Source organism: Panthera tigris, chromosome D4 (genome assembly GCF_018350195.1).
Source record: "Panthera tigris isolate Pti1 chromosome D4, P.tigris_Pti1_mat1.1, whole genome shotgun sequence".
In the NCBI taxonomy this organism is placed as follows: domain Eukaryota; kingdom Metazoa; phylum Chordata; class Mammalia; order Carnivora; family Felidae; genus Panthera; species Panthera tigris.
Genome location: NC_056672.1, coordinates 58,762,600 through 58,780,645, shown reverse-complemented (window position 1 = coordinate 58,780,645; position 18,046 = coordinate 58,762,600). Strand labels below are relative to the sequence as shown.

At 41.0% G+C, this 18,046-nt stretch overlaps 1 protein-coding gene across 2 annotated transcripts in view; it reads right to left on the bottom strand.

Moving 5' to 3' along the window:
* FRMPD1 (FERM and PDZ domain containing 1) overlaps nt 1–18,046 on the bottom strand; it is an 88,391-nt gene that overhangs the window by 33,319 nt on the left and 37,026 nt on the right. For both annotated transcript variants that reach the window (XM_042965255.1, XM_042965256.1), the window contains exons 2-5: nt 15,367–15,471; nt 4,488–4,645; nt 3,472–3,574; nt 563–608 (exon numbers count right to left, since the gene is read on the bottom strand). In XM_042965255.1, coding sequence (XP_042821189.1) covers nt 563–608; nt 3,472–3,574; nt 4,488–4,645; nt 15,367–15,467 — 408 coding nt within the window. In that variant the 5' untranslated portion in view covers nt 15,468–15,471. The remainder of the gene's footprint in view (nt 1–562; nt 609–3,471; nt 3,575–4,487; nt 4,646–15,366; nt 15,472–18,046) is intronic.

Genomic DNA, 18,046 nt, shown 5'->3' with positions numbered 1-18,046 from the left:
TATGACTTGATTATATACTTTTTCCTGTCACAGATAAAGGGCTCCTTGGCCTCTGGTGTTTAGGATTGCCACTTCCTCCCAGTCCATTGTCTATGCCACCCCTTGTCTTGTGATGAGCTTCAGAGCTGATGACACACTTTCATATCCAACACCTCACTTGTCCTCATAACAATGCATTAGAGAAAGAAGACAATTATTGTCATCACCACTGTTTTACAAAAATGCCAACTGAAACTTAATGACTTGCCCAAAGTTGCAACACACTACACTTATCTTGAAACTTGTCGTTTGGTACACTTATCATCATCCCACTTTGTGTAATCATGGATCTGTCTCCTTAGCTGGACCACAAGTTCTGGAAACCTGGACCCATATCTGTTTCCTCCACAACACTGATGCATTGGCTGTCTTCGGGCAACGTTGAGTGCCTGCCTGCCCACTGCCTGGCCACTGTCCCTTCTGCCATTGCCTTCCCTATTCATTCTCTGAAGGATATCCCACTGTGGGTTGGGATCTTGGGGATGAAAAGAATAAAACTAACGTGATGTAGCAAGAGATTTACCGATGTGCAGCGAACAACTGTGATTGAAAGAGAGTCTTCAGCTTCCCTGAAAAAAAAAATAAAGAAAGATAAAACATTTCCTCATTCTGGGTGCTGTGTGTGTGTGTGTGTGTATGTGTGTGTGCATGTGTGTGTGTACACGCGCTCACACCAAGGTCAAAAAGATTGGCAGAATTATAAACCAGCCTCTTTTGCCTCAGCATCTTTGGCTCAGCAACCCTGAGAAAGACGTTGAGAAAAGCAATGTTCTGCAAACGAACTGAAGCTGTCCCAGAATACCCCTCCCACCTTGAGGGAATCTTCAAATTTCCACCTCTGCCATCTAGTCTATATCTACAGCCACTTAATTAAGTCACTTAGGTTTAATTTAGTCTATATGATGGGGAACTCGTATAGTTGGTATGACCATTAGCTAGGTTTATGTCAAAAAAAAAACTTTTAAGAGAAAACATAGCAATAACACACATAACTCAGGTTGTTTTTTCAAACAACTTAGGCTAAACATTTCACTAAGATTGAATGCATGAATGAATGTGTATTTCACATAAATCAGATAAAAGCCAATCAGTTTGTGGTGCTTGGGCACACAAGGTCAGTGTAATGAGCCGAATCACATATCAAGATACTATACATTTCTGTCTTGTTATTATGTCTTAGATTCCAAAAATGATAAAAGTCAACCAGACAACGGCCTAACTTCCATCTTGTATTAGAGGAGAGAACTGGAAATCAATCCATATTTTCCTTTTTCTTTGCCATTGCTACATAGAGAAGCCATTTGCAAAATAATTTCATTTGACTTCTTGCAATATGAGCATTTAGGCCAATTGCTGCTGGTGTGTTCCTTCCTCAAATGGGTAAAATCAACCTGCAGCTGTGTCTGGGGATTGCCTCATTTCCATTTTCCATAAGAGCAGGCCTTTCCCGAGATAATCTACAATGAACCAAGGTCCAAGTGCTCTCAAAAGGACATTCAGGCCTCACAGATATTTGGAGGGATTAGAGAGGTTTTGTTGTGCCAGTGTTTTGCTTGGATTTTTCCCTTTATAAGTGGCAATGACACTGGGAACTAAGATAAAAAAAAAAAGCAGTCCTGGGATCCCCCCATGCAGTGTATGGCAGAGAGCACAGATGGCTCAAGTAACCTTCCTGCTGAGAGGTCTTCGAGGGCTCACCCTTCCAGGAAAAGAGGAACACCTGAACTTGCTGTGTCAGCGTTGGAGACCCTCCACCATGTGGGCCTTGCTTCCCAAAAGCTTCCTTTAGGCATCTGGTGTCTTAGGCAAACTGACCTGTTCAGCATCCCCGCCCCCACTCCTCACCCAGCGGTTTCTGCTTATCACTCCTTTGCCTGGATTGACCTCCACCTCCATCCACCTTTCGAGGCCAAATTCTACCCAGCATTAAAGGTACAGCTGAATTACTTCTGGACTCCTCTGTTTTCTCAGACCGCCACTTCCCCCCCAGTTGGAGGAATCTGTAGCTTTTACAACCCCTTTCCTGTGCTCCTCTTGACCCACTGTCTGCCCTCAACCTCACAGGGGTGAGCGTGAGGCACTTCCGCACTACCAGCCTGCAGGTGTCTGGGGAGCAACCCTTTGCCCCACCAGGCTCTTTGCCCAGAGAAAGTGCTCAGTAAACAGACTGCGTTCAATGTTACCTAACCACCCAAATGCCAGTCTACCACTTTAGTTTGACAATAATTTGGCTTGTTAGTCACAGTCTGATCTAGCCTGGCAGAAATATTAGTATCACTGAAAATCTAAACTTAATTTGCTGGCATTGATCATCTTTGAGAAAATCACCCAATAACTGGGAAAGCACACTTCATGATTTCCATAACCATATGTCATATTCTGGAATGAAATCATCAAATCCTTTCCTGAGGCTGCCCACCCACTCAATTTATTCTCTGGTCATCCTGAAGCAATATTGGCCTTGGTTGAAAGGCTTCTATTTTCTACAACTTTGATGGATTCTCTATAAATCTTAAGCTGTGTATGCCTGTCTCTCCACAGTGAGACTGTGTGCTTCCTGTATTTTCATTTTCTCTTACTCTGATTTTTACTCTTACTCTGACTATTACCTATTATTCAGTGTGTGCTGTACATGATATTCCTTGGGAAATGAAAACCACCCCACTCACAAAAGAGGCATTACCTAACTATCTTCAAGTTGGCTTTCATGGAACTCTATTTCTCATTTCTAGTATTTATATTAAAGTCATCAAAACAGTGTCGAAAAATTTGAAAGACAAAGCCCGTAGGTGCCTATGAAATGTCCGTGAGCCCTCTCCTCTTCTGTCACTTACGTTCCTCTGTCTTAAAACCGGGGTCAGCAATTGGTGCTAACTATCTTCGCTCGTTCAACTGAGCAGTCACCGTGCACCTGCTCTGAGAGAGATCACGGTCCAGGCAGGAAGTGATGCAGGTCACAACGCCACCAGGGAGAAGGCGGCAGCTGCCAGGTCAGTGAGACTACATATATGCCAACCAGGCTGTGTGTCCAAGGGCATGTAAGAATATTTATCAAAAGGATTAAAGAAGAACTGACAGGTTTAGCGTCAATTTGGTTCGATTTTTGGCATATGTCACAGCAACCCTAGAAATCCTTACTGGGTAGCGTCCACGTGTTATTCATAACTACCTTCCCCGCAGTGGCTGGCACAGTGTCTAGCATAGCAGGGGGGTCATAAATACAGCACCCTGTGTCCCTCTGTCACTTCTCTAGGCAGATGAAGGGGAGCACGGTGTAACCGAATTCTAAAATGAGGCAGCTACTGCCACTTTAAAGGAGCCTGGTCCCTATTAAAACCACGAGGAGATCAATTATGTCATTCCTGTCCTGTCACCCATCTTTGCTCTGTGATCATCTGTGTAACTCTGGGGATAATGGAGGCAATTTAGTACCTCAGTATATCGGCTGCTCGTTCACAGGAAAGACTTTCGGCAGGCTCGTTGTTCATTTGGAGGATCTGATCACCAGGGAAAAGCTTGCCGTGAGCAGAACCTCCTGTTGGACAGAGAAGAAGTAATTGGTGTTCATGCCAGGAGGGCCCAGACCCCAGGTGTCACAGCAGCACAACTGAATGGCAGGCTGATCCAGTCCCCAGGGCACCAGCTCATTCCCCGAGCCTCCAAACCCCTCAGCCAGCTTTGGGCTCACATGAGTCTGTTTCCCTATTTACAAAATGTAGATAATATACCTAACACCCATCACCTTCAAGGGATATTAGGAGACTGTCCTGGGAAAAAAACTAGCAGAAACCCCCTGAATCAACAGGGCTGGCAAGTGAATCTATTACATTCACCTCTAAAAAACTCTGTGATGTGTGTGTGTGTGTGTGTGTGTGTGTGCATTCGCGCACATGTGCGTGTATACGTAAACCAAAATTAGATTTTAACTAGACCCAGATCTCACATCAATACATAGCTGATGTATGAAAACAAACACTAGACATTTTCAGCCTGTTCTTCTTCACCCTGATACAGCCTATATTTTACAAAGACTCAGGTGAAAACAAATCAATAATTTCTATTACTCTCTGGCCAGAAACTCTCCCCAGCTTGGAGCATGCAGGGTTTCAGAGAGAAGAGCCAGCGGATCCAAATACTGTCACTGCCCTGAGACTGGCCAGGGAGCCATGGGTGGGCAAAACCCTGGCTGAGGCCAGCAGGAGCCTGGGGTTCAGATCAGCAAGTGCACTTGCGGCTTCCTCCCTCCCCACACCAAAGGAAGGTACAAGGCTCTAGACAGAATTAGGTCAGAATTAGATGTGCCCTTTCTAACTTCCTGGGGTAGCATTTTCGAAATTACATTCTAGGACAGAGAGATGGGACGAGATCCAGGACTACTTCTCCGCCCCCCACCCCCACCCCCACCCCCAGAAGTCAAACTCCTTTCTTGTTTCCCAGTCAGCCCCTACCTGCTGTGACAGCCACGACTGTGAGGGGTAGGCTCTCGGAAATGTGGAATCCATAGTCCTGGAGGAGGGCGTCTTTGTCTATTTTTACTGTGTGTTTCATAGGGGTGAGGGTCTGGATTGAGATCCCGGGAGGCCCATCGGCTACAGCAACTTTAGCCCTGGAAGAGAAAGAGTTTTACAATTTAAAAAAAAAAAAAAAAAAAAAAAAGAGGGGGTGGATTCTAGGTGGTGGTCACAAACTGGGACAGCCCTAGGCATCCTGGAAGAGGAAGATGCAAAGCTGAGCACACCCCAACTCTCCTCGTGACAGAGATCAGGCACAAACACCAGGGGATAAAAACACCCAGTGGAACAGCAGCAGCCTCTAAAAGAGAAGTCATGACATGCTATGGGCACTCAGAGAAGGGGAGAGCAGTTTTAACTTTGAGGAGGAGGGGATCAGGAAAGCATTCGCTACCCACAAGAGGGGGCATTGGAGCTGCACCTTGAGAGATGCTGAGGGTCTATGTACGCAACCCAGATCCCAGCACACAGAAGATGTTCAATGGCCGCTGCTGCGTGGGTGGATGCCTGGATGCATGGACAGGCATTCCAGGAAGGAGGCAGTGCTTCAGCAGAGGTACAGAAGAGGAAAAACAGCGACCGTGAACAAGATCGAGGAGCCGTTCAGTCTGGATGTCTGATGCTGACTAACTGCATGGATGGATTGTTTCTTTGGTGATTTTGTTTCCTTTGTCGCTTTAAGATGAATTTCACTTCCCTTTCAAATTTGTAAACTGTGAGGATTCCAGTAGGAAATGCCAGCTGGTCTTCAGACTCCCTCTACAGTAATCTTTAAAAACATGTATGTTTTCTATACGTCTAAAAGCAGGTGAGTTGAAAGCTGTGCTTTGTCTCTCTCAAAACCACAAACCAAGTCACAAGCTATTTCTCCTATGTCTGAGGCAAATGATTTTTTCCCCTTTGAGAGTCAGTGGTCCGTTCTGAGGAAGGTCAAATGGTGACGGGATGAGGTGCTTATTATTATTAATAAACAACAGAAATGTGGAGGAGTAACAGTCCCCCCAGGGCTCTGCAGCTAAGCCCTATCATTTATTCTCCTCCATTTACCAAACACTGTCAGAAACTCTGTCTAATGCAACAGGACGTCGCTTATCTGAAAATCACCTGTCATTTATAATGATCTCAAACTTCAACAAGGATCAGGAAATATAACAAAATGGCTTCAGGGTACCAAAATGCATGTGACAACCCCAAGTACAAAGCCTCATGCACATTATTCACCAAGGAGCTCCTCAGACCCCAGCTTTGAGCTGATTCAGGCTGTCTGAACAGATGATGACCTGACCCCCCACAGCTTAGAAGCAAAGAGGGGATTTCTTCTAGGCAAGCACATGGGTAACACTGAGAAGTGCCAGCAGACAGACCTAACGACAGGGAAGAAACAGAAAACTGGAAATGTATAGTGAATAAATGTATAGTGAATAAAGCCCATAGTTATTCCCGATTAAAAAAAAAAAAAAAAAACCTTTAAAGCTATGAAAGGGCCTTTCCAAATAATAATATACTATACTGAGAGCCAAAAATCAACATTTACATGCTTTTAAAAAAGCAACAGGAAGGATACCCTAGACACTACTCCCATTAAATGCTGCGGGGGGAAAATTGCATGTGATCATTATCAGAGAAGGAAAAACAGTTAGAAGCATAATAAGCACAGGAAATGGAAGGCACCACTTGTTTTTAAACAGATGATGATACCTACAAAATGATCAACAAAGAGAGCTGCTGGTGCTAAAAAAGTAAGGTGAGTGGAGTTGCAGGATAAAAAACACAGCCTCAAAAAGCACTCAATAACTCATTAAAACAGATTAGCTGGATGTATATTAGGTGTTAGGTATTCTTTTTTTAAAAAAGATTTTATTTCTGAGTAATTTCTATGACCCAACGTGGGGCTCAAGCCCACAACCCCAAGATCAAGAGTTGCACGCTCCACCAGTTGAGCCAGCCAGGTGCCCCTAGGTGCTAGGTATTCTTAATTAGCTGACGTATTGAAGGAAGACACAAGGATTGGGTTAAAGTTATGCTGGATTCCTGGTTGGGAAGACTAAATATTAAAAAATAAAAATACTGGGGCTCCTGTAAGGCTCTATCAGTTAAGTGTCTGACTTCAGCTCAGGTCATGATCTCATAGTTTGTGGGTTTGAGCTCCGTGTAGGGCAGGCTCTGTGCTGACAGCTCAGAGCCTGGAGCCTGCTTCGGGTTCTGTGTCTCCCTCGCTCTCTGCCCCTCCCCCACTCATGCTCTGTCTCTCTCTCAAAAATAAACATTAAAAAAATTTTAACAAAAAATAAAAATATTAAGTTCTAAACAAAAATATAGATTTAATATATCAGTCAAAAATTCTTCCAGAATTAAAAAAAAACTTGATAAATTGGTGATGGTACAAGTAGCAGTAACAGCAATGGTGATAATCATTAATAATATTTATTAAGCAAGTACCCGGGAGTGACCCAACATTTTAACAGCTCACTCACCTAACCTTCCCAACAAACCTGTGGGGTGGGTGTAATTATCATCCCTATTTTATGGATAAGGAGACTGAATCTTCCTTTGAGAGACTTTTACTTAAAATCACACAACTGGGAAGGGGGTTCCAAATCGGGGCCCCCTTCTTCAAAGGCTCTGTAGTATAGCTCCCAGTACAGTGCTGGCCAAGTGGGATATAATGCAAGTCACATATGTAAAACGTAAGGTTTCTAACAGCCTCATGAGAAATGGTGGAAAAAAACAGGTAAAACGAAGTTTGACATATTTTTTGTTTAACCCAATATATCCGAAATACTATCACTTCCAACATGTAACCAACAACAATAAAATCGATGAGATATTTTACATTCTTTTTCAGATTAAGCCTTCGAAATCCAGTGTGTATTTCATATTTAGAGAGCATATCAGTCCAAACATACTTAAAATTTTCCAATAACTGAATTGCCAGTCTTTATATTTAAATCAAATGCAATATTCAGGCCCTCAGTCACACATAAATACAAATAAATTTTATTTTTTTATTTTATTTTTTTAACGTTTATTTATTTTTGAGACAGAGAGAGACAGAGCATGAACGGGGGAGGGGCAGAGAGAGAGGGAGACACAGAATCGGAAACAGGCTCCAGGCTCTGAGCCATCTGCCCAGAGCCTGACGCGGGGCTTGAACTCACGGACCGCGAGATTGTGACCTGAGCCGAAGTCGGACGCTTAACCGACTGAGCCACCCAGGCGCCCCACAAATAAATTTTAAAAATTGGATAACAAAATAGGAAAACACAAGGAAAACTTTAAGCCATAAAAGCTTGTAATTTCTCCCTCATATAAACAAAAATTGACTCACACTGGATCATAAGACCTAAATATAAGAGCTAAAACTGTGTCACTCTTAGGAGAAAATATAGGAGTAAATCTTTGTGACCTGGATAGGATACCAAAAGCATAAGGGACAATGAATATGCAGATAAACTGAACTTCATCAAAATTAAAAACTTTTGTGTTTCAAAGGGCCCAATTAAGAAAGTGAAAAAACCCACACTGTGGGAGAAAAGATTTGCAAATCATATATTTGATAAGAACCTTGCAGCTAGAATAAAGAATTCTTATAAACGCAAACAAAAAAGAAAAATAATGAAAAGTGGATGAACAATTTACATGGACATTCTCCAAAGATATACCAACAATGGGTAAGTATGTGAAAAGATATTTAACATCATTAGCCATTATGGAAATGCAAATCAAAACCTCAAGGAGATACCACTTTTTATACCCACTAGGATGGCCATAACCAAAAAGACAGGTCAAGTGTTGACAAAGATGTGGAGAAAATGGAGCCTTGATATCATCTGGAAGTTCCTCAAAAGACTAAACATTGAACATCATAAGACCCACCAAGGCCACTCCTACATATAGCCCCAAGAGAAATGAAAACATATGTCTGTACGAACTCGCATACAAATACTCATAGCAACAATATTCCTAATAGCCCCAAAGTGGAAACAGTCCAAATGTACATCACCTGATGAAATAACAAAGAAAATATTCCACAGCACAATATTATTTAGCAACAAAATATGAATACATGCTGAAATATGGATGTACTTTGAACACATTATGCTAAGTCAAAGGAGCCAGCCACAAAAACAAACACATACCACGTGACTCCACTCACATGATATATTCAGAATAGGCAAATCTTTAGAGACAAAGTAGTAGTTGTCTAGGGCTGAAAGCAGGAGAATTCTGGAAGGAAATGGGAAGCAACTACTAATATGTATGGAGTTTCTTTTTCGGGTGATAAAAATCTTCCCAAATGGATTGCGGTGACGGTTGTACATTTCCGTGGATGTATTAAAAACCAATGAGTTGTATGCTTTAAGTGGGTGGGTTGTAGAGTACACAAATTATATCTCAATAAAGCTGTTGAAAATAAGGCGAATCAGCTTAAAAAAAAATAAAATTCTGGGCGGGGGTGGGGGAAGGCTGCAATACAAACATATGAAGAATGGGCATAAACACATGCAGTAAATACCCAGACTTCACATGCTAAAACTAAGTACATCGACAACTTGTACATGAAGAAATAAAATTGGTAAATAACATAGAGAATGTAATTTTTAATTAAAGAAGTACAGTCAAAAGGGCTACAGAGTACTATTACATGTCAAGGAAAGAACCAAATGTAAATAAAAATAATAAACCCCCGGGATTTAAGGCTGACCATATAAATTGGATATTCAATTTCTCTAGAAAGTAATCAGGGACACTGTAATATGAATTTAAAATCTGATCATTTTCTTTGACCTTCTGTTACCATTCTGACTGCCATTCCTCAAAGTAATCACCCCAAACAAAAAATAAAATATTATTTGTACTAGACTATGAGTTCCTAAAAGACAAGGGTATTTATCTCTGTGTTCCCCAGGCCTGGTAAAGTCCCAGAATAGAGTATGAGCTCAAAACACCCAGCCTCTTAAATATTCAAAAATATTTATCACAGCTTCATTTAGAAGAGTGGAAAAACTCAAACTAAATCAACAGAAGATAGATAAACTGAGCACAGTGAAGAATTACTCCAAGACAAGCCTAAGTATCACAAGCCTAAGAACTTTAGACATACATGGAAACACAGCTTAGAAAATACCCTTTCAGAGCATCCTCTAAACTGTAATTCAGACCCCCTTCCTAAGGGAGAACTCAGATTATTCTAGACATAAATTCTCTCATCTCAAAACTCTGGCCCTCTCTTATGGCACCTCAAGTTGCATTGATAGCTATCTGATTCCTTATATTATTACCCCAAATAGTCTGTAAATTCATTGAACGTAGGAACCACTTTTTACCCACCTCTGTATTTCTCACAGTGCTGAGTGCAGATCATTTTTCTGCAGCAAAATTTACTTATTGGGTAAATACATGAGCAAAATATTGTACACAGAAAGCAAGATGCAAAACAGTAACTCAAATGACTGGCAAAAGGTGAAAATGTACGTATAACCATTAATAAACAGCAGACCACTTGAATGTAAGTAACAGAGTTCAATATTTGTCATTTTCCTTTGTTTGCTTAATTGGATATACAGCTCTGCCCTATGATTAATTAGGACTCATCTTCTCCATGTCCCAGAGCTCAATAAATGGTATCATGAGGACTCCTGGGAAGCATCCTTAACTTTACCCTGCTCTCATTCCTATTATCTGATCGGTCACAACACCTAAAGATCTCAAAAGACATCCATTTCTAACTCCACAACCAGCATTCCATTTTAGGCCCCCATTACCTCTCCTGCAGACAGATTTCTCCAAGAGTCTCCAAACTGGTCTCTCTACTTTTCACTTTTGTCTCTCCTGAATGACTCTCCATCCAGTACCCAGACTGATTTTATAAATACAACCCTGCTCGGATGTCTCCCCTGACTGAATGGATCAATCCGAAATCCTTGAAGTGGTTTAATACAGCTCCTGCCCACCCCTCTAGTGTCTACAACCAAGACTTTCATTCTCTTGATATTTTTGTTCTAGCCAAACTACTCTCCTTGGAGTTCTTCAAATTAACTGGCTTTTACACAAGTTCTTCCCTTTACCTAGAATCCTCCCTCACTCACCCCCGATAACCCCTGAGAGCATACGCTGTCCAGAAATTTACCAAAGAAGTTCAACCCCTACTCTATCTTCTGATTTTGGCATAAATATCTCCTTCTGTTGAACACACCCACAGAACATGTACTCCTTTTTTTTTTTTTTGAAATATACATATTTGCAATGACGTGAAGGCTCTTGTCCTCTCTAGACTATGATTTTTGTGGCAAAAAACATGTCTTTTTCGACCCATGTATGAAACTCAATGCTAGGCATATAGTAAGGCTAATTGACATATGGAGAATAAAAGATAAAATAAACCTTACCACATGGTTAAAATAGAATCCAACTTATGCTTTTCAAATACGTAGTCTTCAGTTATCTGATTTTTCCATTTGGAAGGGTACGTTCTTCTACAATGGTAGACAAACAAGGCCCCACTGTGTTGACTTATCCCTGCACAGTGTCAGTGGCTTTGGCCCAAAGTCTGGATTTGACATTTTCCCCCACAGGCCACATTTCAGCTTTTGTTTGGAAAGGGATTGCTTGAGAACATGACCAAACCATGGCCTCATCTCACAAAGAATGTTTAATATTTGACAGGGAGATGAAGGAAATGATCTCTGCAGCAAAATTTCCTCCTCTGAAGCATCTTATAAATATCAAACTGAGCACTGATAATTCAAAAACTTATGTCTGGTTCCTCTGTAATGGCTTCGAACCATAAATCTGAGATCATTTCTACGATTTTACACTGGAACAGCATAAGACCTGTGGCTCCACAATGGAATTCCTGCCAGATAGCTGGATTTGGCCTACGGTAGGACTAGGAAAAAAAAAACATGTTACATTTATCATGAAAGTAGTCTAGAGTAGACAAATTCTACATTTTATGGGTCATTAGTTCATACTGAATTGATCAATGCTGAAAAGGAAAAAATGCCACATGGAAATAGATTATGCTTCTGATATTCTCTGGCTTTTTATCTGCTCTCTGTTACATCAGAAAATATATTTTACTTCTATGCTGTAACAACAAAGAATTCACCTTTGAGTCCAGCAGGATGTGGAGAAACTATTTTGAATCTATGTTTAAACACTGCATTATGTGTTCAGCTTGAATGATTTTAAAAGCTAAAGTCTGTTATAAGGTGGATTTTTAATCTAAAGTGTATTCAAAGAAAGCTGAAATAGAGGGAGCAGTCTGTACCAGAGAGAAATGTAGCGTGTAGTGTAATCATAGGACTATACTTACAGCAGTTTCTAGGGACCATGCAATGTAGACACTGGGAATATAGTGCTATAGGGTGAAGGCCTACAGTTGAGAGAAGTAGTTATTCCATTATTACGTTAAAAAGGAGATTCAGAAGATAATGACAACTCTGAAGATGCAGTGCAGGAACCTTCCAGCCTGTTCTCAGACCTCCCCACTTTTGCTGAGGGTCAAGAAGCTATAAAAAACTGGTTGTCAAAAAAAAAAAACCCAAAAACTGGTTGTCTGGAATGGTCTTTCTACATCACTAGGAATATGAGAAAGGCCAAGTAAGGCCATCCCTATAATTAGGAAATAGTTGTATGGTTGCAATGAACAGGGAAATTTGGAAAACATGTAAAACCAACAGGAAGGGCTTCTGACACAAAGATGTCACGATACGTGTATACGTGCACACAAGTATGTGAGTACATGTGTGCCTGTGTGTGCATGTGTGTATGTGTGCATGTGTCTACAAGATGTATGTGTGTGTTCATTAGCATTAAGATTCAAGTTGAGTTGAGGGGCACCTGGGTGGCTCAGTTGGTTAAGCGTCTGACTTCCTCTCAGGTCATGATGTCATGGTTGTGGGTCTGAACCCCGCGTCCGCCTCTCCACTGTCAGCGCTGTCAGCACAGAGCCTGCTTTAGATCTTCTGTCCCTGTCTCTGCCCCTCTCCCGCTCTCTTTCGCCCTCAAAAACAAATAAACATTAAAAAAAAAAAAAAAAAGATTCAAGGTAAGTTGAAAGGAATCTTTTTAAGCCCTGAGGATAAAACCCAGCACCAAGAAGGCTCCACGTTGCATTAAGCTCTTCATGTTTCTTCAAATCTTGCTCAGGGGCGCCTGGGTGGTTGAGCATCTGACTTTGGCTCAGGTCATGATCTCACAGTTCATGAGTTCGAGCCCCATCTCAGGCTCTGTGTAGACAGCTCAGAGCCTGGAGCCTGCTTCGGATTCTGTGTCTCCCTCTCCCTCTCTGCCCCTCCCCCGCTCACATTCTCCCTCTCTCTATAAAAAATAAATAAACATTAAAAAAAATGTTTTTAAACTACAATGAGATACCACTTCACCCATTCTAGGATGGCCACAATAGAAAAGGAAAAGATATTAACAAGTGTTGGCGAGGACGTGGAGACACTGGCACTCTCATACACTGCTGGTGGAAATGTAAAATGGTATAGCCACTTTGGAAACAGTCTGCCAGTTCCTCCAAAGGTTAAATACTAAGTTACCACGTGACTCATCTATACCACTCCCAAGTATATACCCAAGAGAAATGAAAACATATGTTCAAACTAAAACTTTTACACACACGTTCATAGCAGCATTATTCATACTAGCCCCAAAGTAGAAACAGTCCAAGTGTATATTAACTGATGAATGGACAAAGAAAATATTCCATACTGGAATATTACTTGGCAATAAAAATGAAATACTGATACATGCCATAACATGGATGAAACTTGTCCACATAATGCTAAGTTAAAGAAGCCAGGCACAAAAGACCACGTATTATATAATTCCATTTATGTGACATATCCTGGATAAGCAGATCCATGGAGACAGCAAGTATAGGAGTGGTGGCCTGGGTCTGGGGGAAGGGCAAATGGGGAGTGACTGCTCACAGGTATGAGGTTTCTTCCTGTGGTATTAAAAACGTTCTAAAATTGGATTGTGGTGATTGCACCACAGAATGCACAATTCTGTACATATACTAAATGTATACTAAAAATCACTGGGCTATATACTTCTAGTGGGTAAGTTTTGTGATATGTAAAAGGTATCTCAGAAAAGACATTGGATAAAAAAAACTTCCCACAGGTCAGTGTCGCCTTTTATTTACATTCTGTGAGAAAAGCAGGATATTAGAGAGTACCAAAGGTCAGATATTTAGGCAACATCAAATTAAAGTTACACAGGTCTCTTCTCTGCAAGAATCTCAGAGCCTTTAATGTGCAAAAATGCACTGTGCAAAATGCAAGAAGTGGGTGGGAGTGGAGTATGGGCTGTGTCACTTCCAAACCTTCAGTGGAGCGGCATAACATAGGACTAGGGTTTGCAGAACTCACTTTAGGAAGCGATGTACCTGGCAGTTTCCCCATTCATCACAAGTACTACTTGAACACTTGCAATCACTCTCTTGGAACTCAACCACTGCTGGGTTGAACAGGCGAGGCCACTACTTTCCCTGCGCTCATAGGGCCTACTGTCCAGAAGGAAAAAAAGAGATGTGCTCAAATAAGTTGAACATATCAGGAGGAGCACCCTGCCGATGCTACCAATCAAATACTATGGGGTCCCGTGGGAGTGGTTAAATCTAAGGAACATTTCATGGAAGACCCAATGGTTCAGCCAGACCTTGAACTGTGGGTGGGTTCTGTATGCATGAAGTTGGGAGGAAGGGATCTGGCACGGGAGCCCCGGACTAAGGGGTGAAAGGAGAAGACGGGTTGCTTATAGTAGGGGAACAATGAATAATAGTTCATTTTAGCTGGAGTATGATGTGAATGAAACGGAGTAGTAAGACAAATAGCTGTAAAGTACTAGGGGTCAATCACGGAGAGCCTTGAATGCCTAACCAAAAATGTTAAAACATATCCTGTAAGAAATAGGGACCCATCAAAGATTTCTGAACACGGGGTGGGGATGATCGTAAACAAGTCTGTCTCTGGGCCTCAGGTGTTTCACCTGTGACACGGGGCTAATTCTACCAGCCTTATCTCACCGCAGTGTGTGAGGATCGGAGCCCTTGGCCACAGGGCAGTGTGGTTCTGAGCAAGGGTTATTGCTCAGCAGCACAACAGCTGTTTCCAGTTCCTTTGGAAGAATGTGTGCCTCAGAAACACCTGACACATGATATTTCATCTCTGTGGCAGGGCCAGATGGGAAATCTGAGATGGAAAATGAACGCTTCGAAACAGAACATATTTTAAGTTCTCTTGTAGCAGTCAAATCAGATCTGTATTTGATTTCATTTTATTTTGTTTAGAATGAAATAGGGACTGCAAGGAAGGAACAGCTGCTGGAAACAAAGACGGGGAAAGAGTATAAACAGCAGATCTCCTGACCCTCGCATCGAGGACTAAGACAAGGGGTGTGTGTGAGACAGAGAGAGACAGAAATGTGTGAGTGTCTGTTCAAGAGTATGTGGGTGAGTATATTCCAGAGAGTATGTGCACATGAGTGTGAGTATGTACGAAGTGTGTTTGTGTGTGTAAGTCCATTTGTGTGCGAGTGTTTGTAAATGTGTGTATGAGTTTGGTGTGAGTGTACATTGTGGGCGCATGGTGAGAGACACCAAGGGAAGAGGTGGAAGGGGACAGACGGAAAGGCACTCCGGCAAAACTGGCGATCTGTTTATGCTTCCCCCCACCATATGGGGTAAGAACAAAGCAAACTGGAGACTGATCCCCGGGTGCTGCCAAGACTGGCGAAAGCTCCGCCCGCGGGGATGCCAGATCCTCACAGACAGAAATCTCTGCTGGCCCAGGAGCCTTACCGGGCCGAGCTGTCCCGGGAACGCCGTAGCCATCTTGCCACCATTTGTTCTATTCTGTGTGCTTTCCGTGTCTGCAATAAGCTGGTCTCCAGCTCTTCCATTTACCTACAAGGAAGAAGAGTTTTCTTAAGAAGCTAACCAAAATATTTGGAAGAGCATCTGACAAATCACTATGACATTTCCTGTATTTGCCCATTTAAGGACATGCTGATCAAATAACTAGCGCTCTCTTTTCTTTGAAATTAACACAAACAGGTCCTCAGTGTCTGTAGAGTGGACAACTTTATAGCAGCCCTCTGCCTAAGGAGTACACAGTCGTGGGAAACAGATTAGCTTTTTACATCTTAACCAACTAAAGAGAAGGATTAGGGAATAAAATAGATAAGGTTTCTCAAACTGTGACTGTGACCCATTGTGAGAGACACACCTTACTACATGACACTGCTTGCTGCCTCCAAGTATGCATGCGTCCCTGAACAGCACAGCTTAGTTTTGCCTGCACTGGGAGCTGCACATATGTGGGAGCATTCTAATCACATTGTGGCTATTCTTCTGATTGCTACTTCTTTTGCTCAATATTTTGTATTTTCTTTTTTTTTTTAAAGTTTACTGATTTATTATAGAGAGTGAGCATGAATAGGGGAGGAGAAAAGAGAGAGAGAGAGAGGGAGAGAGAGAATCCCAAGCAGGCTCTGTGCCATCAGCACAGAGCCCGATGCAGGGCTTGAACTCACAAACTGTGAGATCATGACCTGAGCCAAAACCAAGAGCTGGACGCCTAACCAACTGAGCCATCCAGGTGCCCCGAAAAATCTCCCTTCTATCCTTCCCTCATCCACCCAGTTCCCACACTCATTCATAATCACTGCTCTACTCCTTTTTCTTTCCAGAGTTTCTTTATGCCTATATGAGCAAATACAAATAAAGATTTTATATGTCCTCCTCTTAACACAAAGGATAGTACATCATAAACCTTGTTCTGTACTGTGCTTTCTTCTCCTTAGAATATATATCCTTGGTATCTTTCTACATCAGTACATAGAATGCTTCTTCATTCTTTTTGACAACCCCTGAGTATTATACTGTATGAATGTGCCGTAATTTAAAAAGTAGTCCTCTCTTGACAGACATTTGGATTACTGCCAATCTTTTGCTATTTTATAAATGATACTGCAATGAATTATGTTGCACATATATCATTTCTGCATGTATGCAATTATGTATCTGGATAATTTCCCAAATATTGAATTACTAGGTCAAGAGTTATATGTATTCTTTGATAGATATTGTCAGGTCACCAAGAAAACACACATATGCTGGAGATTAAAATTTCATGAAACAGTATATATATATTTCTATTTTTCTATCCTAGTTATTTTCACTTTTTAAAATATTGGCCTCAATTCACCAAATTAATTTCACAACCCAATAAATAACCACACAAAAGGAAACATGACATTGGGAAATAAGTATGGATAGAGAGAAAATAAATATGAATTATAAGAGATTATGTTAACACTACACAAATACATTTTAAAACCTTGATGACACAGACGGTTTTCAAGGAAAATATAAATGATATAATATGACCCTGTAAGAAACAGAAAATCTAAAAAGACAATTACCATAGAACATAAAGTTGATAAAGAGATACCCCTACAAAAAAGTCCCTGGCATAGACAGATTCAAAGGTGAGTTCTTACAAATCTTTAAGATGTACCTCACCCTGACAAACTGTTTTATTTTAAATATAAACTTTTTATTTTGGAATATCTTTAGATATATAAAAAGGTTGCAGAGGTAATATAGGGAGTTCCTATATACCCTTCACTCAGCTTCCTCTAATGTTAACATCGGACAGAGTCATTGTATCTTTGTCAAAATTAACACTGGTCCAATAATATTAACTAAACTCTAGACTTTATTCAGATTTCACCAGTTTTTCCACAAATATTCCTTCTCTGTTTCAGGATCCAATCCTGGATACCATGTTACTTTTAACCATTCTTAGTTTATTTCCCCCCAAATTTCCCCAAATGCTGTTTTAGCTATTCTAGACTATAAAAAAGGAAAGCTCCAAAAATCTTTTTGAGCAGTCAGTATAACATCGACATCAATTCTGATAAAACAGGACAAATAAAGTAAAAATACAATCTCTCTTGTGAATACCAAAGTGAATCTCATAAATAAAATGTCAGCAAGAAGAATCTATCGGCAATCAACAGAGTAACAGCAGTATCTATCCCAGAAGTGCACTGGCAAGGCACACAAAAATGTAAGCAGGACACCCAACTTGACCACTTTGAAAGCGAGAAATATATGTACTTTTCAGTTAAATGGCAGGCAAATACAAATTAGTGGACAACAAACAGCTGCAAACAAAAATAAATTCCACTTAGATCAAGGGATATGTTGGTCTAGTTTTATTCTACAATAGGAACATCAGACCTGAATGCTGTCTTTAGTTCTAGGCAGCTTGCTTTTTTTAAATTATAAAAGAGAGGGTAGATTTCTGGTTAAATATGGTGAATTGAAACTATGTTTTAATCTCTTCTCTTCTCTTATAAATTACAGCAAAGGACTATAAAGGCAATTAAACCTATAGAATAAGAGAGAAGATGGTACATGAGAGATATAGACAATGTTGGGAAGATAGAAACTGTTTGGAGGAGAGGTAATT